This window comes from Ursus americanus, chromosome 11 (genome assembly GCF_024610735.1).
Source record: "Ursus americanus isolate L20-20 chromosome 11, mUrsAme1.1.p, whole genome shotgun sequence".
Taxonomy (NCBI): Eukaryota; Metazoa; Chordata; class Mammalia; order Carnivora; family Ursidae; genus Ursus; species Ursus americanus.
The window spans coordinates 60,278,292-60,304,686 of NC_142137.1; the positions used below are offsets into that span (position 1 = coordinate 60,278,292).

The window sequence follows — 26,395 nt, forward strand, 5'->3', positions numbered from 1 at the left end:
AACTAGACAACTACATGAAAAAGAATGAACCTAACCACTTTCTTACCTCATGCACAAAAATAAACTCAAAATGGATTAAGGACATAAACGTGAGACCTGAAACCATAAAACTCCTAGAAGAAAACATAGGCAGTAATTTCTTTAACAGCAGCTATAGAAACATTTTTCTAGATATGTCTCCTCAGGCAAGGGAAAGAAAAACAAAATCAAAGTAAAAAGCTTTTTGCACAGCAAATGAAACCATCAATAAAATGACAAGGCAACCTACTGAGTGGGAGAAGATATTTGCAAATGATATATCCAGTAATGGGTTAACACCCAAACTATATAAAGAACTTAATAAACCTAACACATACACACACAGAAAAAAACAAAAACCCACAAAAAACAAAAAAACAAATAATCTGATTAAAAATGGGCAGAAGACCTAAAGAGACATTTTTCCAAAGAAGATATATAAATAGCCAACAGACACATGAAAAGATGTTCAACACACTAGTCAGGGAAATGTAAATAAAAACCACAATGGGCTATCACCTCTCACCTGTCAGAATGGCTAAACACAAAATCCAAGTAATAACAAGTATTGACAAGGATGTAGGAAAAAAGGAATCTTCGTAGACGTTGGCGGGAATGTGAACTGGTAAAATCACTGTGGAAAACAGCATGGAGGTTCCTCAAAATATTAAAAATAGAATTACCATATGATCCAGTAATTCTATTACTGGGGTATTTACCCAAAGAAATCAAAACACTAATTCAAAAAGATACATATGTCCCTTTGCTTACAGCAGCATTATTTACAACAGCCAAGATATGGAGGCAACCCAAGGGCCCCTCCATAGATGGATGGAGAAAGAAAAGGTGGTAGATATACACAGTGGGGTATTATTCAGCCATAAAAAAAGAGTGAAATCTTGCCATTTGCAATGATGTGGAGGGACTAAAGGGTATTAGGCTATAGATGAAATACGTCAGACAGAGAAGGACAAATACCACACGATTTCACTCTTTGAAATTAAGAAAAAACAAAGAAAAAAAGAAACAAAAACAAAAAACAGATTCTTAAATACAGAGAACAAACTGGTGGTTGCCAGGGGAAGGGGTCTAGGGGGACAGGTGAAACAGGTGAAGGGGATGAAGAGCACACTTATCACGAGGAGCACCGAGTAATATATAGAATTGTTGAATCACTATACTGTGCACCTGAAACTAGAACACTGTATATTAATTATACTAAAAAAGAGTGAATAAATGTGTGTACGTATGTGTAAATTAAAGTGACCAGAAAAGAAATGCAACAAAATATTAATGGTGAGTTTTGTTGGATGGTTCAAATTTTTTTCTTTATATTTTTCTGTACTTTTCAAGTTTTCTACAGTAAATATATATTACTTTAATAATTAGGAAAAACAATATATATATTATAAATAACTGGACATTTAATCTCTCCGCACCTGTGAAACTCCATTCCTTACATTTTTATAGCCAAAGTCAGAGGCTTATCAAAAAGGACAAAGCAGAGATTGCAAATACGTTTCAAATTGAGCACCAGCTCCCAACAAGCGGTGGTGCAGTCCGGAGCACTGTTTTCAAAGAAATTCTGAGGCTGAGTTTCACTGCCCAGGAGACAGCACTGGGATCGTGGCGCCGTCTCTGGCCTGGATAAGGGCAGGAGCATCGGGCTATGGACCATTCCTGAAGCACGCTCAGGGCTACACGGGGGCTTAGAGGCCGTCTGGTTGAAATCCCTTACTAACTGGTGAGGAAACAGGTCCAGAGGATGAAGCAGCTTGCTCAAGATTCTAAAGGCAGAGCCAAGACTAGACCCAAATTAAGGAGACGTGGGCTTTGGTCTCCACTCTGCCCTCAGCTAATCCACTCACGCTCGCGTGAGCCTCTCTACCACTGAGACGCAGTGAGAGCCCATCCGTCCCGGCCTCTGAGAACTCCGTCCTGTCGCCAGCTCTTCATCCCTGCAGCCCTCCTGCCCAGAACACCTGGCCTCCCCTGACTCTGGCCTCCGGTGGCTGCCTTCTCCATTCATCACCTTCCATTCGGAGAAAACGGGCTGACACAGATCCCAAGGCTGGGAGGGACTGATTGATTTGCCCAGCAGGTGGCAGTAGGAACAAGGAAGGAACCCAGCCCCTCAATCTAAACCCTTCCGGGAATATTCTGCACACAGCTGCAGAGAGGCACTTAAAATCTAAATAGTAGATAAACAAAAGATTGGAAAGAAATATGCCAAAATATTAAAAGTTGTTTTCAGTAGAGGGGAGGTGTTTTAAGTCATTTTCCTTTTTTATTATTTGCATCTTCTGCAATAAACAAAAATTTTTCATCGAAGTTATTGAAGTAGTGACAGATTATTTCCATCTAAGGCAGGCAGAGTTGGAGCACTGAAAAGACACGTACAAAAGTGGACAGAAATGTGATATTCTATATTTCTGTCTATGTCATCAACAAATACAAATGTGCAAAAATAAATTTAAGATGATAGAACGCTAACGCTTCAGCAGTGTGAATAAATTTAAAATTCTTATTAGCCTGATTAGAAAAAACAAAAAACTTACAGATTTAGTTAAATTGGGGACCAAACACTGAACTACTGGCACATGTAACCATTTCCATATGACTTTCATATTTTCTTCACATTCGCTTGCTTAGTGGGAAGAGGATTTACACGAATACATAGGGGTTATGCTGCTTCATGTCAAAGCATGTCATGTCATGTCAAAATAACCTACAATTTAACTTAGGGCATCTGTTTCCTCAATACAGGTGTTGAAATTTCCCAATTCTAACTTATTTACTAATAAATGTACTGGTATCTCTGGAGTATGTATGAATGTATTTAGTAGGTGTTTTTTACTATAAATAATCAGTGCAAATAGATGTTTGGTTTTTTTTTTCCTTTTTGGCCAAATTCTTCATTTTCAACTCTCTTCTTTCTTGTATTTCCTTAACACTCTTCAAATATAACCTGAATTTTGAAGGCAAGTGTCTCTGTAGAAAATGAGGCTGTGGAGCACCTGCTTAGGTCCTTACCTGGCCTCACGGGATCTGTTTGACTCTCTGGTCCCCAAAACATGGAATGATTCCTCTTCTCCGTGTTTGGTAACGCCGGTGGCTGGTTTTGGACAGTGACTTTCTGGGACTTTTCCAAGAAGGAGCTTCCTGCTTTGCTTGGTCCTGTGGTTCTAGGCTGGGCAGTTGCTGTGTGGGTCACTGTCTTCCGGTCAAGGCTCACTGGAACATGGAAGAGCTTCCATGAGTTGTTGGGTTTCTTTTCTGAACTGTAATTAAAACCACTAAATTTGGTGGGGCGGCTGGGTGGCTCAGTTGGTTAAGCAGCCGACTCTTGGTTTCAGCTCAGGTCATGATCTCAAGGTCATGGGATCGAGCCCCCTGTTGGGCTCTGAGCTCAGTAGGGGGTCTACTTACCTCCCTCTCCCTCCATTCCTCCCCCCTTCCTCTCTCCCTCTCTCTCTCTCAAATAAATAAATAAATATTTTTTAAAAACCTAAACTTGCAGTACATTTAAAGTCATGGATATTTGGGAATAATAACCATTTAAGGCATGTCAGAACCCCACAAAAAACTTCTCTCTCTTTAAATGGGTTACCTGTTTTCTCTTCTTCCAATAATTGAATTTCTAAATGTCACACATAAATTGACAAAAACAAAGCTTACACCTAAGGTTTTGAGATTCTACATCCTTCCTCGAACCAGCACCTTCATTACACTTTCTGAAGCTTTCATTCTTTCTCACGATGCCCTTTTGTGTATGTAGATGACATTATAAGATGGGTTTACAGTCCTGACTTAGGCATACCCCAGTACATCTTAAATTTTTTTTAAAAATTTACCAAACAAAATCTTAACTCAACTTAGTTTTTTAAAAAACCATATTCTACACAGCTTTTTAAGAATCTTGTGGAAACCTGAAAGCAATTTTCAAAAAATGTAAGCAATATAGAAAGTTTGACATTTATAACTCAGATTAAGACTCCTAGAAAAGCCTCACTTAATTTAAGGCATAGCTTATTCACATGAAGTTATACCTGAAACTGGGTAGAAAAAGAGCAATAGTGAGTTTGCATTTTATTACGAGAATACAGACATCCCTTCTCCCCCTTGCCTGAAAAGGCCATGCAGCTGACTCACAATTTTGGCAGAAAGCCTCATCAGATCCATCAGGACACTGCTCAACTCCATCGCAAGCCAGTGTGATGTCAATGCAACAGCCATTGTCACAGAAGAAGTGGTAGCGTGAGCAAACCTTCAAGCATCCTGTTTACAAACAGTCTCAGGTCACAGGAGTGTGGGACAGTCAACACTTCACCATGTTCTGATTCACAGAGACTAAATGTATGATGAAATGCTTTGGGGTTTAGAGATGCAGATAATGGGGAAACACTCAGCAGTGCGAGCTGGGGCAACAGGTTTCGAGAAAGTGAAGGGTGTCTCCTTGACCTCCTGGCTTAATTCCGAGGCATCACCATGGGCTCTTGTCTCAGGGCCATTCTCCAGGCCAACACGGCGTAAGAGGTGGGAGCAGAGAAGCAGCAGCTCTGGCCTTCTCCTGCCAGCCCTGGGTTTGCCCCCTCAGGGGTCTCCCTCTGCATTCCTTTGTTCATCCTGTCATCTCTGTGGGGTCCCTAACATCCTTACACCCCTGCATGGCACTTGGCTGGCTGGCCATGTTTTATTAGAGAGACCATTTTATACATGCTATGTCTTGCATTCTTGTTTCCTAAGTAATAATTTTTCCTGAGATTAACTAACTTTCTACTGTTGAACCCTATTTGTTGACTACCATACATCCTTGGTGTTATAAAGAATAAATAAAATCTTGAGCTACTAGCTGGTATGAGTTTATTTTCCAAATAATGAAATCGTCTTCCTTTTGGAGCCGTTAGGAGTTTTTAACCTATAGGGTAATTCATAGGAGCTACCTGTATTTTCTTGAAAGGCACTCCCCCACTGCAGATTAAGTCAACTTTATCAGACTTAGCTATGTAACAACTGGGGACTTTGACACTGTTAATGCAGCGTAAGGGTTATCAGGATAGAAGGAGCTCTTATGGAACTCCACAATTTTCCAGGGACAGAAGGAACTAGACAATTTTCTCAGGACAGGGGAGAGTAGTAGACGATGATGGTTGAGCATAGTATACAAGCCCGAGCGAGATCCCGGACACATATTCCACCGGAAAGCAGTTAAATCAGGGCCTGGGAAAGGAGTCCCTCTGGGTACGAGGCAGTTTGAAAATACCTTGATCCAGGAGGAAGAAGGGAAGAAATGGTGAAAGAAGCTCCTGAGGAAGAAGAGGAAGCTTCAGTTAAGACTGAGAATTTGGGCCTAGAAAGGGGAATTTGCTTCCGTTCCAGGAAAGGAGCTTAGAGGAAAAGTGAAGGGGAACTGGGTTCCCCTGAATACCAAGCAGGATATAGCTACTGCTCACATTTTTAAGTTCATGACATGAAAATCCCAAATATCTCAAGGTTTTACTTATTCATTGGTAGTTTTGGAGCTAGACTGGTATTTATAACTTATCCATTTATTTCTAGATTAGTGGTCTCTAACTTCTTTTGACCACGCAGCTCATCAATACATACGGTATTATATACTATACATATGGTGTAGTCAACACACATCTCCATCTACAAATAATATGCATGTACCACTATGTTATAGTAAACATGTTCTAAAATATACTAAAAATTTAAAGGAGATTAAAAATTACTAAAAATATAAGTTCAGGTGTCTTCTTTTCCATCCTAAAAATGTCTGTCTCTGCGGGATCCTCTTCGGAGACTATTAATCTAGATCATATTGGAAGTGTTTGTTGGCTTGGCATTTGAATAGATGATTTTCCCCCAAGCTTGAAAACATGCAGCCTCTACACCCAAAGTCAACCACGTTATTATCACATGAGCAGGGGCACATGTTTGTCTGTTTCCCCCAGAAGGTGCGCCCTTGGTTACCACTACAGCTGGGTTATTAACTGCAAGACCACTACATATATAACAGAGGGGAAAGAAATACCTCTCTATCCCCACTCTGGTTTTCAATGTCTCTACGTGGTGTTTTATTACTTTAATTCATAGTATGCTATTCCAATCTAGCCAGAGAGTGATTCCAGATACCAGTTAATAACACAGCCACTCTTTTTTATTTTCTATATAAAGTTAGATACATAAGACCTACATCCAAGTGGCCTTTCAGTATCAAAAGTGATTCACGTAACTTTCTGCCACTTCCACTACATTTTACTATCATCTCGGAGAAAGGCCAGAAATGTACAACTGGTAATTTACCTTTGGAGCCCTGGAAAACTGGCCAGGCAAATGCCAGGCTGGTGCAGCGTTAGTCACCGGCTTGGACCTGCACTTATATCCCTTTCTCCCTCCCAAGCACCTGGCTGTACAGAAGTGATCCCTTTCCAACTTCTGTAGGGATAGCGGAGTGTTCATGCCTTCTTCCCGTTGAGCTCTTTCTTCCAAGAATCAGCATTTAACTCGCTCCCTGCCCAAGTGAGCCCTGGGTCCCAGGAGGACGGCCGTCTGGGCTCAGCGGTCCTCCACAGGGAGTGAGTGGCTGGAGTCGATGCCGTGTTTCCAATGGTCCTGGTGTGTGCCCAGCACACCAAGGTACCCAAGAATGTGTTCTTTTTTTCAAAGTTTACTTATTTATTTTTTTAGTAATCTCTCTACTCCATGTGGGGCTCAAACCCACGACCTTGAGATCAAGAGTCACACACTCTTCCACCTGAGCCAGCCAGGCGCCCCTCAGAACTGTTCTGAACAGCCATCTGGCTCTCCTTTGCAGCTGCACTAAGTCAGGGGCCTGCCGGCAACTGGGCTCTTACTTGCCGCCACAGCTTCAGAGGGCGGAGGTGGGCAGGACCTTGGTGCCACGCCAGTCCCCGGGCAGTCGCCCTCCTTCCTCACAGGACGCTGGAACCTTGGCTGGATGGGGAGCCAGCCAGCCAGCCAGATTGGGAATGCTGCTTGTGCTCTCTATCCCTGCGGAAGGCAAATTACCAAGGCTGCCAAGTTCTCGGGATTCTAAAATCTTGCTTCGTTTCCAAAATGCATACTGACCTATGTCGTTTGGAAGACAAGATTGGCGACATACAGTCATTTCCCTATCTGTTTACCTTTATTCTTCCAACAGCTGGCTTAATTACCATCTAATTAACTGAGTAACCAGGGATGGCGAAGACATGCTGTGGGCTTACTAGAGCAGTGGCAAGCGACAGGGAAGGCTCACTGCGTGGGGAGGGGCTGGGCTGGGTCTATGGAGCACACCACGGTGCGCCCAGTGCCTAGCACGGCTTCTGCACACCCCGTGTCCCTGCAGACACAGAGTAGCCACGGACCGAAGGACAAGACCCTCAGATACACAGAAGTGCGTTGGGGGGGGGGGGTTTCCCTCCACAATACCTCTCTATCTTTAGTGCTCTCAAGTTCCATATACATACATACATATATATATATATATATATATATATATATATATATATATATATATATTTCTAAACTTGATGAGCTAATCTTAGAAATGTAGATGTTTGGGAAAGTAAGAAACATAGATAAATGAGAAGAGTGAGTTTATATTGTGCAACAGAATGTGAGGACCATCACATATACGTAAAGCTATATTATTAGTGTATCTGTGTAATGTGTCCATTAAAAATTTTAAATACTCCTTTTAAATTGGCACATGTACAATTTAAAAGGACTATTAAAATTTAAAATTTTAATTTGTTTTAAATACGTTTCTTAGCTGTGCTCTTGGAACATACATATCAAATAGACAGCCTGCCTTTAAATACGTTCCTCTCCTGGGAAAACTGCATGACTGTCTTTCATGAACGTGAGTCAGGGAAGATGAAGAATCTACAGGGTCCTGTGGCTCACACAGTCTATTCTCATCCTCTGGAACTTTCTCCTCCCCAACCCAGCAGTGCCACGAAGCCCAAAATGTAATGGGGAGAAAAAAATGTAATGGAGCCTATTTTTGTCATCATATTTTTAGAAGACTCTTATTCAACAACAACCAAAAATAGAATGGAAGAGGGGTGCCTGGGGGGCTCAGCTGGTTAAGTGACTGACTCTTGATCTCAGCTCAGGTCTTGATCTCAGTGTGTGAGTTCAAGCCCTGTGTTGAGCTCCATGCTGGGCATGGAGTCTACTTAAAAAAAAAAAAAAAAAAAAAGAATGGAAGAGCCCATGAAATGCAGTCAGAATATAAAATGACAATGTAATACCACCCTTCTGTAAAGAGCTGGTGTCTGTCGGCCACTGTGAATGCAACGGAAGGACTTTCCTCTCACCTCCCGTGGAGAAGGCCATGGGGAGCACTGTCACCGAGACGTTGTCGGAGCTTCTCTGCCCGGCAGTGTCCATCACAGTGAGCTGAAAGGTATATGTTCCCTCTTGTAAGTGGGACAGCTTGAGGGTTCCTGACTGAGGTACCTGATGCCCAAACAGGAAACAGCACAGTTAGTTAAGAGAGCCGAGGCTTGGAGTCCAGCAACATCCATTATCCTTGGAGTCCAGCAACATCCATTATCCTTGGAGTAGTCCCATGACTCGCCTCTCCACTCCTGGTCCGAGGATGTGAAATACTAAATCATATACTATTTTGGCAGTTTGCCCCACCTGGAATTCGCAGTCCTCAGTTTTATCTGGGCTGGCAATATCCTTGACTGACAGTCCCTCACTTGTCCTTAGCAGCCGCTGTTCCAAACCCGTAACTCCTCCAAGCTCCACTCTCATTATCTGGTGTCTTCCCTCTCAGCAGATGACCTCATATGCTTTGGGAAGAAAATCAGGCCCATAATTATGGCCATGAATATGGCTCCCGCACTCACCCTGTGCTGGGAATACACTTGCACCTGTGAGTGTCATCACCTCCTTTCCCCCAACTGTAAGATGAGCTGCCCCTTCTGCACTCAAGCCAATCCTCCGTCTAGGCCCTGACCCCTTCCCTCTCTGACCTCCAGAACACTGACCCATCAAGTAACTTCTCTTTCAAATGGCTCTGCTATCACTCTGCTCAAGTTTCTATTGATCTAAAAACAAACAACAGCAAATAAAAAACCCTACACTCCAAGATCATCTCTAACCATACAATTGTATCTCCTTTCAATTTATCTTTTCAAAAACCTTGTTCATGCTGCACTTGCTGCTTCCATTCGCTCATTTTCCATTTATTCTTTATCCCACCCATCTGGTTTCTTTCCTCACCATCCCCCTCAAAATGTGGTAAGGCTCACTAACAGATCTAGCAAAGGTCACCAGGTTGTCAAGGTCAACAATACTTGCTAGTCTTGCCTCCTGCCAGCTCCCCCTCCACTGGCCCTCTTACTGTATTTTATAATGTTGGCCCCTCCTGGGTTCTGGAACTCCCGACTTCCCTGGCTTCTGTTTCTGTGCCTGAGTTCCCCCAGCTAGTCCTCGCCTTGCTGATCACCGTCATGGACTTTACTTCTGCTCACTTCCTACACCCAGGGCGCCATCTTGATCCTCTCCTCTCCTCACACCACTTTTCAAGGAGCCCCTTGCTCATGGCAAGAGCAGTAGCTTCGAAGGCTCACGTTGTGATTTGGGAAGTCATTCTTGGATGCTCAATCCAATTACTATATTTTGCAGCCCTCCCAAAGTTACTATAACGGCTTAATATCCTATTTTTCTAGGAAAAACCCTTTTTGCTTAAATGAACTAATCTGGATATTGGCTACAAATGAATTCTGACCATTTCACCATTTATTACAGGGATGCATTAACGGACTTGAAAGCACGGAGAGTTGCTGCCCTGTTAGGACTGTCAGCTGCTGGTTTGTATTCAAGAAATCCTAGAATTGAGATTCCTGAGCGTAACCCTGGCTTGAGGCTTTGTCAGGACTACATTCACACGCGAGCAGAATGCTTCACAAGGACTCAGAGGCAATGTAAGGAGATAGAGCCGTTGCCACACTTCAGGTGCCAGGAATCAATCACCCAGAGCTCCTGTTAAGTATGGGCTTCTCAGCCCAGCCTCAGCGCCTGAGTCAGAGGGTCTGAGCGTGGGATGGGGGCATCTGCATGTAACAGGCACACCCAGATGAGACACCGATCACACCGGGAGAAACATGAGGGAAGTGATTAAGAGCGAAGTCTGGCAGCCAACAGAGCTCGTACAAGTCACTTAACCTACTGAAGCCTCAGTTTCTTCATTTGTGAAATGGAAGTAATAATGGCACCTACCTTATAAGGATCAGATGAGATAGCTATGTAAAAAGACCTTAATATAGGGCTTACATAGAATTATAAACATATATCGAAGGAGCTTGAAACATAGTAAATGCTTAAATGCCTCCATTATCTCTCTTGGCTAGTTCTCATCTCAAGCTGAGCCACCCAGTTTTTATAGACAGGAAAATGAAATCTCAATCATGTGACTTTCACTCACTGAGACCTCTAGGTGTAAAGCTGTCTATAAGCGGTCCCACCACTCTCCTTGCAAAAGCTGTAAGCTGGACAGCTGGCAAAGAAGGCCACCAGTCGGTGTGGTTTATTTCAAAGAGATGTTACTAAGTTTCCACTGCCACATGGTTGTATGACCTTCAGGCCCAGTTACACTAAGAAAATTTCATACAGGGGTCACTTCTGTGAAAACGAAAACACTACCCGAGGGGCATTCAGAGAGAAAGCCGAAGATGACTAAGATGACTAAGAGTCTGGAGTGGGCCAGTGACCCTCAGAAACAAGAGGGTGCTGCGAATGTCTGAGAACATCAGAGATTCCGATGAGTAGGATTTAAAATGAGACGAGAACTGTAGTGTGGGACCACAGGGTCGTATTGAATTCCTGTTGTCTCTCACATCCCATATTCAATCCATCAGGAAATCCCATTGGCTCTAATTTAAAAACACATCCAGGGGCATCCGGGTGGCTCAGTAGGTTGGGCGTTGGACTCTTGATTTCGGCTCAGGTCATGATCTCAGGGTCATGAGAGCGAGCCCCACAACGGGCTCCGAGCTCAGTACAGAGTCTGCTTGGGGTTCTCTCCCTCTCCCTCTGCCCAACCCCCACTTACACACTCTAAATAAATTTAAAAAATCTTTTTAAAAAATCCAGAATTTAACCACTTTTCATCATGTCCACTGTCATTGTCACCACCCTGCTCTGAGGCCATTCCGGTCTAAGCCCACCCTGTCTCTTGCCTGAGGCACTGCAGTGGTCAAGAGACTTGCACTCCAGTGGGATTGGGCCCCGGCCTCCCTTTCTTCTGGAAACTTCCCCTCCCACCTTTGCCCACATGATTGTAAGGTAAGTATCAGTTATGACTTCTCCCTATGGCTGCAGGAGTGTGAGGCTGAACCAAGGGGAGCCAGTGACTGCAAGGGGCAGGAGATGGTAAGGCTGGTGCAGGTGGTGAACTCTCACTCTCTCCAGCTCTGGCTCAGAGCCAGGCAGGCCTTGCTAGGTGGCAGCCAGGTAATAGGCCATTACTTATTGCTTCTTGGGACACATGGGTACATGGTGGCAGATGATGACCGCACTGAGTCCTGCAGCCTTGAGTAAGGTGCTGCAAGGGAGAGAAGCTGTCCCAGCTGGTCTGCCTGAATGCAGACAAGACCTAAGACTGCAGAAAGCCAACGACTAAGGGCTTTGCTGCCTAGGTACATGAGAGGAGAGGGTAGACTGTAGGATTGAACAGAATGGGATTTGTAAGGTCAGGGAGACCTGAGTGGGGCCACAGGAGTGAGATGGGGCTGAAGTTAACGGAGATTTTAAGAGACCAGGGAAGCCCTGAGGCAAGGGATCTAAATGGGCCATCTACGTGGACACTGTCATCACCCAGGCCTGTGCCTGAGCTCTCTGGGTGTCAACATTTAACGTGCTAGTATCAAACTGAACCTCTGAGACCTGGGGTTTGTATGGGAAGCTTCTCTTTAATGCTGGGGCTGGAAGGACAGAGCGTCCCCTGAGAGGCCAATTATCCACCTGGGCTTTGGATGCCTCTCTTTGCCTTTCTAGGCACCTCCTTTCTGATGCCAGAAACACTGATCCAGATCCAGACCATGGTGATAACCTTCAAAGTCCTGGGTGGGCTTAAATTTAGATCTATTCAGACTAATATCCCTTCCTTGACCCTTTTTCTTCATTTAGCTAACAAAGAATGTCTTTCCTCGAAATCAGATATTTAGAATATTTAAGATGGATATTTTCCCTTCAAGCCCCCAGGTAATCCTTCCAGACATCTTCTCATATTTATATGACACTGAAAAGGATTTAAAACATTTTACAAACATTTCCTAAGTGTCAGGGTAAAAAATTAATATATAGGAGAAAGAGAATAAGACAAAACTCATTGTTCCCACCGAGAGCAGGACAATATTCCCTGAGAACATGTGTCAATTTTCTTGACACCTGGCCATAATGCAGAGTTTCTACAGACCAAAGATTAGTATTGCTTCTCTCGTTTCTTCTCCTACTACCCTTCTCTCCTCCCTAAACTAGGAAACATCAATATTGATGTCTTGGTTTGGCAAGATGTGGGTAAAGTGCACACAAGATCTCTTTGTATTATTTTTCTTTTCTTCATTTATTTTAGAGAGAGAAAGAGAGCACCAGCTAGGGGAGGGGCAGAAGGGAGAATCTTAAGTAGACTCCTTGATAAGCGATGAGCCCGGAGCCCGCCGAAGGGCTTGATCTCACAACCCTGAGATAATGATCTGAGCCAAAACCGAGAGTAGAATGCTCAACCGACTGAGCCGCCAAGGTGCCCCTCTTTTTTTCTTTTTTTTAAGTAATCCCTATGCAACTTCCAACCCCAAGATCAAGAGTTCAGGCTCTACCAACTGAGCCAGCCAGGCACTCCTCTCTGTATTATTTTTTTGGAAAAGTAAAAATATGTTACTATATAGGCGACTGGGCAAATGGACAATTGTCCTCTGGGCAAAACCAAACCTGATTCTCATTTTTAAATGGATTCTGATTTTACGGCCCTAGGTCACCGTACTCAGAGGATGCACATTGAATTTGAAAGCTATCAGGCGTGTCCAAAATTTTTGCACCATAGAATGTGGATCTTTTCAATCTGCAAAGTTCAAGTCAATGTAAATTTATACGACCTGTTGGTCAGAGTATTAAGATTACCGAGACATGGACCTCAGGGCCCTCATCTGCAAAGCCTTCTCTGACTTCCCTCAACTAGATTACGACCTCTCCTTCTCTGAACTCTAGTCGCACTTTATCTACATTCTTTCACAGCCTTGCCACTTTCTGTTTGCTACTACTGTTATTTAGATGCACGTCTAATCTCAACTGGTGTCAAGCTACTTGAGGGCAACAGCCCCCACAAATTTTTCAGAGCCTTCCTCCCTTGCTCCTTGAAGAGGCCCTCATAGTTTTTTGTTTATATACAAATGAGTAAATCTATTCTGTTTGTAGTTCGGCTAAACTATCCGCCAAAAGAGACCAATATTTACATCCCAAGATATTTAGAATTCACCATAAGAGTTACAGCTCCTGGAGTGCTCGCGTTAAACTCTGCAGTAGCTAAGCGCTTTATTTGCATTTTCCCACTTTGACCCCTTACTGAAACTCAGGTGGTATTGAGGAGGGAACAGAAGGCAAGCTGAGGACAAAGCAGAAGCTGACACCCTGCAAACCCCTGCCCCCATGGGATGTATGCGACATTCCTCAGGCACTCCTGGCTGCCCTAAAGAAAAAAGAAATAGTTAACCTATAGAGACCACAATCCTGCAAGACGTGAGTCTCCCTCAGTTTACAAACGTCTTAGCGATCTACCAGAACGAAGCATTTCTATCAATAACCCAGCTTCCGGAAGGAAATGTAAATACAATGAAATGCCTTTACAACCTGCAGGCCATAGACAGATACTTCCAGGAATCCCCGAAGTTCCCAACTGTCTACGTGTTAATGCCTTACCAGGGGGAAAAACAACCTTAACCTGACAATGGCAAGGCCTCCGGTATCCTGTGAGTCTTTAACATATGAAAGTTTTTCCCAACCTCCCTTTTTCCTTACCTCCCCCAACCCCGTGGTATATAATCAGCCATCCCTCACAACCCCAGGCAGCAGCTCTTTCTGCCCACGGGTCCTGTCCCCGTGCTTTCATAAACCACCATTTTGCAGCAAAGACGTCTCAGAATTCTTTCTTGGTCGTTGGCTGCGGACTCCACCCCACTGAACCTCACCGATATCCCACAACCTCCTCAGTATTATCCTCTTTACAGAGGAGGAAGCTAAGGCTTACAGAATGAAGTAATTTTCCCATGTTCACCCTGCTAGGGACTTGGCAAAACTGGGTTTGAGTTCAGGTTATTTGATTCCAAATTCCATATGCAAGGCGGTCCCGGAATCCTACCTCTCGGTCAGCAGAGGAAGGCCTTCCAAGGTCCTTACTCCAAGAACCATTTCTTAGAAAGAACCCAGGCACAGTTTACATACAGACTGGCTGATGAGGTTGTGGGATATCGGTGAGGTTCAGCGGGGTGGAGTCTGGAGCCAACGACCAAGAAAGAATTCTTGAGACGTCTTTGGTGCAAACTTGGTGGCTTACTAAAGCCCGGGGACAGTACCCATGGGCAAAAAGAGTTGCTGCCCCGGGTTGTGAGGGGTGGCTGATTATATACCATGGTGTTGGGGGAGGTAAGGAAAAAGGGAGGTTGAGAAAGTACTTTCATATGTTAAAGAAGACTCACAGGATAATAGATATCTGGTCATTGTCAAGCCAAGGCTGTCCCTCCCTCTAATGAGGCATTAACTAGAAGACGGTTGGGAGTCTCCTGGAGGAATGTTGCATTCCTCCTATCACAAGTCCTTGTCAGTGGGCTTCAGGTTTAAAAAGAAATTTTATTTTGGGGTGCCTGGGTAGCAGTCGTTAAGCGGCTGCCTTCAGAGTCCTGGGATCGAGCCCCACATCAGGCTCCTCCGCTGGGAGCCTGCTTCTTCCTCTCCCACTCCCCCTGCTTGTGTTCCCTCTCTAGCTGTCTGTCTCTCTCTGTTAAATAAATAAATAAATAAAATCTTTTAAAAAATAAAATAAAATAAATTTTATTTTATTTACATTTCCTTCTGCCTCAGCCTCCCTCAATTTTATGGAGGGGATGGTAATGTTAGGGCTTCGGGAAACTGAATTATGGGTCTCTGGAAGTTAGGCTATTGATAAGTAAGCTGCTTCCTTGTAAATCACTAGGACATGGGTAAACTGAGGGAGACTCAGGTCTTGCAGGACTGTGATCTCTGTTAACTATGTGTTTTTCCTTTCCTTAGCTTTAGGGCAGCCAGGAGTGCCTGGGGAACGTCACGTACCTCCCATGGCGGGTTTTGCAGGGTGTCAGTTTCTGCTCTGTCCTCAGCTTGCCTTCTGTTCCCTCATCACCGGCCAGCTGTAATGGTCTAAAAAAAAGCAGATACAATCTCTCAGGCTGAAGCCCCACTTGACCGGAAGCGGATTGCAGACTCCTGCGACTCTGGAAGCCCTACCGTGCTGTCAATTTATTGTCTGAGAAGTTGCGTGTTTGTTTCTGAACAGGAGAAGAACTTCAAAGCTTCTGCCCTTACTGGAATAGATCTTTCCTAACTCAATTCACCCAGATTTATTTCTCATGAATTATGTACCTATGTACCCCCCGCCCCGGGAGATTATTTTTCAACATTTCCCCATAAGTAATTTTCTTAAAGAAAAAAAAAAATGCAATTAAATATTCAAGGCTTTGAGTATTGTGTAAAAAGAATGTATACTTAAGTGAGGGTAGGCTATATTTAAGCGCATGGTTAATGTTGAAATGCAACAGCTATAAATTATTACCCTATCCTGCATGCTCTAACGTGTCTTCCTGCTTAATTGGAGCCATAAATTCTAGGATTTGCTGGGGGTTTTCTCCTGTCTACACCCTTCATTTGTGAAGAAATCCTCAGAACCACAATGGACTATTCATTCACATGCACCAACGAATCCCCAGATGTTACTTAGGAAATTTGTAGCCCTGGGAATCTTCTTTGTCCTGAAAATGCCCTGTGGGCTGCCATTACTTTCTGTCCTTTATTCAAAGCTTGGAGTGAATGGAAGGACTGAGAGCAGGGATGCTGATAACATTTTGACATTTTGAGTTCTGGTCCTATTGGATGTGGTATATTTTAATTCTCTTCTCCTTCAGCTTTTGCTCTCATTCCCAGGAAATACCAGACCCTCTGGCTTTCTCAGTGTCAAAATTGCTCCTTCTTAAAGTTCTTTTTTGGCCTCAGACCAGAGTCTGAAGGGTTGCCTCTTCCGCCATCTGAGGAGTGAGGTTTTGTTTCCTGTTAAAGTCCTTTGTGAGCACTGGTGAGCACATGGAGTGAGTCTTTGCGATGTGGGCTTCCTTGGGAGAAATCTCTAAAAGACCATTACCCAGGCAGCAACACAGTCTTGCCTGGGGGTAAAGACAAGACTATCAGGAATGGTGTGAATACCATCAAAGGAAAAACGATCTTGTAATAAATTGAATAATATCATCACGTTTGACTGTTTATTGAGTGTGGCTCACAGCTCCAGGGGCCTTACTGCACCACCTCGTTTAACCCCAATAATAATGCCTCGAGAGGAGGGCTCCTCTTATTTTCATCTTACAAATGGCTTAAACCATCTGTCTCACAGACAGAAGTGGTAGAGCTAGGGTTCAAAAACCATAGCAAAGTAGGCGCTCTGTTAGAATCCCCATCTGTTAGTTCTCTTTCATTTATGACAAACTGACTCACTTGAAGGAGGAAGGAAATAGGTTAAGTGTGATATGAAACTTTCTCAGGTACCCAATTACCACTTTTCTTCTCTTCCTTTTTTTTTTTTTTTAAAGATTTTATTTATTTATTCGACAGAGATAGAGACAGCCAGCGAGAGAGGGAACACAAGCAGGGGGAGTGGGAGAGGAAGAAGCAGGCTCATAGCTGAAGAGCCTGATGTGGGGCTCGATCCCATAACGCCGGGATCACGCCCTGAGCCGAAGGCAGGCGCTTAACCGCTGTGCCACCCAGGCGCCCCTCCTCTTCCTTTTTTTTAAATTTAGAAACAGCCTTCTCTACATCACTCCCCCCACCAAAGGCTTAGAATGTCTGGGATAACTTTTATTGAAGTGATTTACATTTTGTTTTTATGAAGACAAGAAGCTGTTCAATAGCCGAGAAATAATAATCGGTTATGTGTGCTTAGGATCTCCTTTGATGAGGTGCAAGGAAATTGTCAGACAATACTCAAGGGCTCTTTGTAATATCTGTATGAGTCCGTGGTGGTGAGCAATGTTGTTCTGTCTACTGTGCTAGGAAGGATGATACAGATTTGGGGGCCAGAAGAACGATTTGGAAAGATTAGCTGAGCAATTACTTAAAAAAAAAAATCAATTAATTAGTAGTACTATTAGAATCCCAGTAAGTATAAGCACAGTTCTAAGCTTTGGGAGAGAAAGGGAAAAAAGAGCAAGAAAGGAATAAACGAGGAGGGAGGGAGGAAGGAGAGAAGGGAGATGGGGCCCCTCTGGCAGTGAAATCTCTCTTCAGCTCATCGTTCCTTCCCTCACTGAAAATACTTCTACAGGAATCTTTCATTATTGTTATAAATTCTTTGTGATATTATAGATTTTATGTATTTCTTTAGCCTGTTATCAATGAGGTTGTGTAGAAAACAGAAGACAACAGATACAGTGAGTGTTTAATCCTTAAAGACCATGGTAGGTTCTCTGGAACCTTGCGTCTTGGTTAAACAACCACAGGCTGCCTTGAAAACCCCGCTCATTAAATTTTTCTAAAGTCTTTCGGTAGGTTTTTAAATCATCTCCTTACCATGCAATGATTCGTTCCTTTTGTGAGCATTTTCAGTATTGACCCAAATTCCATCCCAGGAAATCTGAGGAGGAGTAAGTGAAAAAATGGCTCCTGTACAAGGAGACAGTGCAAATCTGAAATTCAACAATTATTTTGTGCTCTCTTGCCCTATATCAAAAAAGTCAATTATTGTTTCCATTTATGTTCCTTTTCCAGAAACCTCTTCTCTAAGGCTGAATTATGAAATGCCACTTTTAAAAAGATGTATGGGGGGGGGCAGAGGGAGAGAATCACGAGCAGACTCCCTGCTGAGTGTAGAGACCCATGTGGGGCTCAATCTCACGACCCTGAGATCGTGACCTGAGATGAAATCAAGAGTCAGAGGCTTGGGGGCGCCTGGATGGCTCGGTTGATTAAGCATCTGCCTTTGGCTCAGGTCATGATCCTGGGGTCCTGGGATCCAGCCCTGCATCAGGTTCCTTGCTTAGTGGGGAGCCTGCTTCTCCCTCTCCCTCTGCTGCTCCCCCTGCTTGTGCTCTCTCCTTCTCTCTAATAAAAAATTAAATCTGAAAAAAAAAAAAAGAGGTTTAACTGACTAAGCCACCTAGGCACCCCTATAAAATACCATTTTTATCTGCTGGGGGTGGTTTAAAAGATGAGACTAATGGGGAGACCTCACATAGACCATCCATTGCAACTTTTATCAAGGACCCATGTTCCTGTCTGCTCCAGTTTTTCTCTGTGCAGGAGCAGGGGGAGGGGCAGAGCGGGGAGGGAGAGGGAGAGAGAATCTTGAGCAGACATCATCATGTTCTCAGTGGAGAGTCTGACCAGTGAGTGCTCCTGAAGGGTGGGGATGGTCAAGGGGCATAAGAACAAGTGTATCCCACGTTGGGTTTAACTTAATTGCTTTGCCATGCTAGCCTGTAAGTACTCTTCCTCCATTCCCAACAACCTTCCAAATGAGCCCTATTTTACAGCTGGAAGGAGGACAGCATTAATATTCTAGTCAACTGGATCCCATTCTTAGGGGGGGAAAAAACACCAAAAAAAAATCCCACACCTGACTTGAGAGTCCCAATTTTCCCGTCAGAAATTTAGGGGGGTAGGGACACCTGGCTGGCTCAGCTGGAAGAACACCAACCCTTGATCTCAAGGTGGTGAGTGGAGCCCCACGTTGGGTGTAGAGATTAGTAAATAACACAAATAAACTAAAAAAAAAAAAAAAAAAAAAAAAGAAGAAGAAAGAAAAAAAGAGAAAATTTTGGGGTGTAAAATCAGGCTGTCTAAGTGAAAAGGATCAGTGAGAAAGCCCCTGAAGGATGTTAATTACTGTTAAAGGGAAATGCTCAAAATGTTAAAACTATGACTCTCAGACAAATCTAATATGAATATGAGTCAAAGATTTTATTTAATTCATTAATTAAAGAGAAAACCAAGACATTCCATAGATTCAAAGGAGAATCTGAGGGGCGCCGGGGTGGCTCAGCGGGTTAAGCATGGGACTCTTGATTTCAGCTCAGGTCATACTCTCAGGGTCCTGAGATGGAGCCCTGCGTTGGGCTGTGCACTCAGGGCAGAATCCGCTTGTCTCACTCCCTCTGTTCCTCCCCCTGCTTGCTCTCTCTCTCTCATAAAAATAAAATCTTTAAACAAACAAACAAAAAACAAAGGCGAATCTGAAGAACAGACAGATATAAGCAGCCGGGAACGCTTAAATGCAGTTGCTAGGAGATGCAAAGCTGAAACAAGTTTCCTCTTAATACCTATTAGGCACCAACACGCATAGATTAATAGACTAATACCTATTAATAGATTAACAGCTAGGTGTCAAAATGTCACGTTGGAAATCCACTTTTCCGTAGGGCGGAAATCAATTGCAGCTCTATGTGAACAATTTATTTGCATTTCTATGGACAAGAATCATTTGCATTACAATCTGTTTCTTACAGTCTATAAACACTAATCTTGAAGGACCTGCTCCACAACCCCCAGCATTTCATGGAAAGGTACTCAGTAATCTCTTGCCACTTCCAAGTCTTGGACGATGTTCTATCATAATTTTAACCTACAAGAAGGGGATGTGCCTGCTTGTGAGGTTGTTCCGAGGAGATGACAGATAGGTCTAAACCGCCTGGCATTGCATGGGTGGTTCAATCAATGGCAGACTCATTACGATGAAGTCGTGGCAGGATGAGAGTTAACTTTTGGGGGCATTCCTGAATGTACACCATTATAAGAGTCACAGCTTGGTAGCAAATGGCTCTCTTTTGCAGACTTTGTCACTTAGATTATTTTAGTTGTATAACTTTAGATCTATCTGCCAGCACATTATACACTGGCTGAGGGATTGGTTCCCTCTTGATGCCAGAGCAGTCAGACCTAAAAGCCCATGAGAAATGCCTAATTTTGTTAGTCCTTTATAAATATCTTCAATAAATTAAATACTGAATCACCAGCATTATTTTTATTCAGTACTCATATATGCAATTCATTGCTTACAGAATAAAGCTTTTAGTGGCAAATACACAAAGCTAGATGATAATGGAGGCAGATTTATAGCTGCTTGAACAAATCTGGCCCAGAAGTGCCAATTACCAGTCAGTGTCCACTCAAGGGAGCTCTCTAGTGGTACGATCAATGGTTTGTCTGTGTACCTTTCCTGATCAACCTTAGTTCTCAAAGACTAAATAAAGATATATTAATTTCACAGCTGACACAATGCACCGAAGGATAATAAATACGCTGGATGCCTCTCAAAGTTCAAACTTATTTCTGTTGTAGATGAAAACCAAAAGCCTGAGATGTAGAAAGGATAAACACAAGGTCCTGCACTCAGGTTCGATAAATCAATGATACAAACGCAGGAGGAAGAGGCGATCAGAGCAGCAGTCCATGCAGAAAGATGAAGCAGGTTTTAGGTAATCCTGCTAATGGAAAATTCAACATGAATCTATTGTGTGAAGCAGCCACTAAAATAGTTTATGTAAATTAAGCTTCATTAGTAGAAGTACAGACAATGTCTGGATCCCAGGAGGTGATAGTCTGTCAGGAAGAACCACAGTTTACATATGGGGTTCATAAGGGTGTCAGATTTTCTTTTTAAAGATTTTATGTATTTATTTGAGAGAGGGAGAGAAACAGAGCACAAGCAGGGGGAAGGGCAGAGGAAGAGGGAGAGGGAGAAGCAGACTCCTCGCTGAGCAGGGAGCCCAATGGGAAACTTGATCCCAGGATGCCAGGATCATGATGTGAGCCAAAGGCAGACTCTTAACTGACCAAGCCACCCAGGTGCCCAGGTGTCAGATTTTTAAGTAGGGCCTAGAAGAATCTGAGAAAATCCAGAGGAGGCAGGATGGTCAATGGGACACTCTGAAAGTCAATTTATGAGGAACATCTGAAAGATTGGATGTGTTGAGTTCTGAGAAGAGCATTACAAGTGGCTGACATTCATTTTTTTTAAAGATTTTATTTATTTATTTGAGAGAGAGAGAGACAAAGAGAGAGAGCACGAGCGGGGAGGAGAGGGAGAAGCAGGCTCCCCGCTGAGCAGGAAGCCCAACGTGGGGCTTGATCCCAGGACCCCAGGATCATGACCTGAGCCAAAGGCAGATGCTTCACCGACAGACCCACCCAGGTGCCCCTCATTTTTTTTTTTTCCAAAAAGAGGTAATAGGAGGCACATCCTGTTGGCCTAGTAATTCGAGCTGATGAAAGCTGTTACAGGACAAGATGTGAGGCAGTGAGTTTTCATATCTGGAAAAACCAGGCAGAGAGTGGACAACCACTGCGAGGGGCTCCTCGATGGGTGGGGGCTGGGGAACATGCTGAGCAAGGGTCCAGGCAAGTGGAAGACTATATAATCACTGAGTAAATAATGGGCATAAATCAGTCGTGAAGGACTAGCTGCTTACTGTTTTTGTTCCAAAAGAATATCAATCAGTATTCCCCACAGAGGGAAGACCCTGTGGACACAAAGAAGTAGTCGACACCAACTGCGAGGCCTTAGAAGAAACGGGCCCTGCTGACACTTTGACCGTGGACGTCCAGCCTCCAGGACGGTGAGGACTTCCTGTTGGCGAAGCCATCCATCTGTGCTAGTTTGTTAGGGCGGCCCTGGCAGACCAATACAGACTTTTTCCACCTCCTCCAGCTAAAGTGGGTAAGCCAGGAAATACTCCTATCTAGGAAGGGTCCTGACAGAGTTAATAAAAAGCCACTTGCCTCACAACTCAAGATACCCTGTGTTGGTCCCTCAATTCCATTTCTGGGTATTTATTTAAAGGAAACAAAACACTAACTTGAAAAGATAGGTGCACTCCCCCATGTTCACTGTAGTATTATTTACAATAGCCAAGATAAAGAAACAACCTAAATGTCCATTGACGGATGAATGGATAAAGAAAAATGGGGCGTGTACATAAAAAGGAATTTTGCCATTTGTGACAACATGGATGGATCCTGAGGGTGTTATGCTGAGTGAAATAACTCAGAGAAAGACAAATGTCGTATGATCTCACTTATATGTGGAATCTAAACAAAAAACTTGAGCTCATATGTACAGAGAATAGATGGGTAGTTGCAAAAGGCAGGATGTGAGCGGAGGGTGAAATTGGTAAAGTGGGGTCAAAAGGTACAAACTTGCAGTTATAAAATAAATAAGTTATGAGCTGTAATATAAAGCATGGTGGCTAGAGTCAAAAACACTGTACTGTATATTTGAAAGTCCCTGAGAGTAAATCTTTAAAAAAAGTTTTCAAGGCTTCCTCAAAAAAATAAAGTTCTCATCACAAGAAATGTGTTACTATGTGAGGTAACAGATGTTAACTAGGCTTATTGTGGTGATCGCTGCACAATATATACAGATCTCAAGGCATTATGTTGTTCTTCTGAAACTAATATAATGTTTTTTAATAGCTCAATTAAAAAACCAAAAAACAAACCAGAGACTCCCTGGGTGTAGGCAGCCAATGGGAGAGTGACTCATTCCAGATCAGCCCACATAAGCCTGATGAACATCAGCGGGGAGCGTATGAACAGGAACACTGCGCCTCACTGACTAACTCTGTTATCTCAAGCGCGCCTCATTGCTACGTGAGGTGGTTGCTTTCTGGATTGTATGAAGAATTTGTTTGTTCTACTGTTATTTTCCTCTTTATATTCCTTTGTATTTTTTCAAATTTTCTACCTGGACCTTGCACTAAGAAAAAAAGAAATACAAAATTTAAAAAGTAATCTGAGTCATTAAAACAAAGCCTGAGTCTTTTCCCTTGAAGGGTTTCGCCAAAAAAGCAGTAAGAACAGTAAGCTTCAAAACAAAGGATCAGAATCACGGTTTACTCAGTAGAAAAGTAAATTCATGTAACAAACCACTTTTTCAACTATCACTTTTACGCGTTCTCCATTTTATGGCTCCTCTGCTGGCTTACAGATACTTTGGGAACAGGAGTAGAAGAACATTATGAGAGATCACCTTATGGAAATATTTGCGGTCATTACAGTGACGTCATGAATTACCTTCATGTCCACCGATGGGTCACCCTGCAGCAGTGTCCACTCATACTGGATGATGGCATGGTCATCTGTGCTCTCGCGGCCGTCCAAAACCACTCCATCTGTGGGTAGATGCAACACCACGTCCTGCCCGGCCTTGCTAAGTGGGGGCTCATCCTTTTCTGTGAAAGAAAATCAATAATTCACAAGAGAGATGATCCCCTATTTTTTAAATAATTTATTTAAAGAACTATCTTGTTTGCTAGAATAGATGTAGTCCAGTGAACAACTACAATGTATAGCAACTAAAAGTACTTTTCTTATTGATTTTCATTGTATCTCTTTACATAATAAACAATAAAACAGCAACATATTAGGAATACGGAATTTAACTGTAACATGTGAAGAAGAGGAGGTGTGGAGTATCAGCTGGCAGCAGTAGCTAGAAAAGGTTGTGGGTACAAGACAGAGCACTAGGCTATCCAATCTGGAGTAGTACTTTTATTCTCTACAGTCAGTTTTCATTTAATTCATAAACAATTTAAGTTCAAGCTGCTATGAAATGAATTTACCAAAAAATAAAGACTTATGAAACACATTTAAAAAAAAAAAATCTACCTCTGATATAGATTTTTTTTCTTATCCTCAAGTTTTTAAAGTAGAAGTGATATAAAGTATTCAATGCATAGAAAAGAAATTAAGTTTGAGGGGCGCCTGGGTGGCACAGCGGTTAGGTGTTTGCCTTCGGCTCAGGGTGTGATCCCAGCGTTGTGGGATCGAGCCCCACATCAGGCTCCTCTGCTGTGAGCCTGCTTCTTCCTCTCCCACTCCCCCTACTTGTGTTCCCTCTCTCGCTGGCTGTCTCTATCTCTGTCGAATAAATAAATAAAATCTTTAAAAAAAAAAAAAAAGAAAAGAAAAGAAATTAAGTTTGGCAAGTTAAGGCAAGTTCTTGGATTCACACAAAATACAGCTCACTTAGAAATTTTCTGGAATATAATTTTTCATCTAGGAAAATAGAAAACATTCACAGGTTCTAACAACTAATTTTTATTTATTTAGTTTTAATTCTTTTTTTTTTTTTTGAAGATCTTATTTATTTATTTGACAGAGAGAGAGAGCACATGCAGGGGGAGCGGCCGGCAGAGGGAGAGGGAGAAGCAGGCTCCCCGCGGAGCAGGGAACCCGATCTGCTGGGGCTCGATCCCAGGACTCTGGGATCATAACCTGAGCCAGAGGCAGACGCTTAACCAACTGAGCCACCCAGGCACCCCTAACAACTAATTTTGATAACAGAAGCTGGCACAGAGTTTCTGTATGATAGCAAAACAAGTATGTATTTACCTTTGATCTGGAATGGTACTAAATAATTCAAGGCTAACTTGAAGTAGTGTTCGCTAACTACTAATCTTTAACTGGTCGCTGCTTTAGTGCTGATGGATACGAGAAGCTGCATACGGAAAACATTTCTAAGGGCTGAGTTGTGAATATTTTACTGATTTAAGCTTATTAGTAAACTTACCCAAATGCACTTATATCTTAAAGAAACAGTAATATAACTGGGGGAAAACATCTATAGGTTCTTATAATTTATCCTTTTTGGCATCACTATTTCCTCCCTCCTCCAGTGCCAAAGCTCTGTCTAAATTCTGGCCTGGATTTGTTCTTCCTTAATTTTCTCTGAATGACATTGCTAAGACACTGCTCTCTTCCTCCAGAACCCCATTTGCTTCCCAAGCAAACATCTAAGGGCCAACCCTGATATCCCAGGACCTGAGGCTAGCAGCCATCCCTATTCCCTTCACACTAGGCAACAAGGGTCAGCACTCTTGATACACTACAGCTGAAACAACTTCTCTGAAATTCTAATTTGATTGGGTCATTTCCCTGCTTAAGAAAAACCCTTCAACAAATTACCACGACCATTTAAATGTTCAGAGACCTGCTTGTCCAGCCCTATCTTCTCATCTACTGATCCTTGCAATACCCGGAAACAGAGAATTTCTATAAGGGGCTGGCAGCTCTTAGAGCCGTGGCTTTTCTGAATGAGAATACTGCTGGTAGCCTCGAAAAGAGACGCCTTTTTGATGAGCCTGTTTACAGGGCATAAGCACACTTGTTATTGCCAATGGTTACATTTGTCTATTGAGAAGATGAGTCCCCCCGCCTTTTTTGTTGTTGTTGTTATTGCTTTGTTTAAAAGATTTACTTAGTTGAGAGAGGGAGAGGTTGGGGGAGGAGCAGAGGGAGAGGAAAGAGAGTCTTTACGCAGACTCCACGCAGAGAGTGGAGCTGGATGGAGCTGGACGTGGGACTCAATCCCGTGACCCTGAGATCATGACCTGAGCCAAAATCAAGAGTTGGATGCCTGACTGCACCACTCGGGTGCCTCAAGACGAGCCCCATTTTTATAGTCATTTAAAACAATGAGGACTAATAACTCAGATTTAAATAAGCCACACTAGCAACTTCTGCCAAAGAAGAAATTTGTTCTGCCTTTTCCATCTCTGAGCCAAGTGCTAGTGTCTGAGGTCTTTATTCTGCCTCTCCCAGGTAAGGAGAGGTGACAATTTCATTACTAATACGCCATTTTACAGAGGGTTACAGAGAGCTTTCTTTTGGCTCCGGAAGTTTTCATTGCTTTCCACATAATGGTTTATAGCACTTTATAAGGAAAGCATCTTATAATTCGCAGTAATACATTACAGTTTGCAACTACTTGCATGAAAATTTATTTTCAAATACTTTTTGTAAGTAAACAAACTAAAATATACCTATATGATATAAACAACAATGAATGCTATATTTTTAAGCTCTCAAAGACGTAACCCCAAAGACTTTAAGATGGAAAAACCAGATAAGTTCTGAAATATCCCACATAATTACAAAACTAATTAATCCTGCCTCTCCTGGGAGAAGAAAAAAAAATCATTGTTTTAGTTGTTTACTTTTCTTTAGGTAAGCTTTGAGATATGATTTATGAACACAGCGAAATCCTCGTATCTTCCACATTGATCACTGTTGTAACTGAAATAAGAGAGATATAGCTCCTCCTTGGTTCAATCAGGCAAATTAT

The 26,395-nt window shown here is 42.9% G+C and overlaps 1 protein-coding gene across 3 annotated transcripts in view; it reads right to left on the reverse strand.

The window, feature by feature from the left end:
- Nucleotides 1-26,395, reverse strand: part of LRP11 (LDL receptor related protein 11) — a 46,510-nt gene that overhangs the window by 15,686 nt on the left and 4,429 nt on the right. Inside the window, exons 2-6 of one of the 3 annotated variants that reach the window (XM_045805339.2) lie at nt 23,344-23,501; nt 8,349-8,490; nt 4,171-4,296; nt 3,052-3,252; nt 2,284-2,402 (exon numbers count right to left, since the gene is read on the reverse strand). In XM_045805339.2, the coding sequence (XP_045661295.2) occupies nt 2,380-2,402; nt 3,052-3,252; nt 4,171-4,296; nt 8,349-8,490; nt 23,344-23,501 (650 nt within the window). In that variant the 3' untranslated portion in view covers nt 2,284-2,379. Of the gene's footprint in view, nt 1-2,283; nt 2,403-3,051; nt 3,253-4,170; nt 4,297-8,348; nt 8,491-23,343; nt 23,502-26,395 lie in introns of those variants that run through there. The other 2 variants (XM_045805337.2, XM_045805338.2) reach the window with 2 other exon arrangements.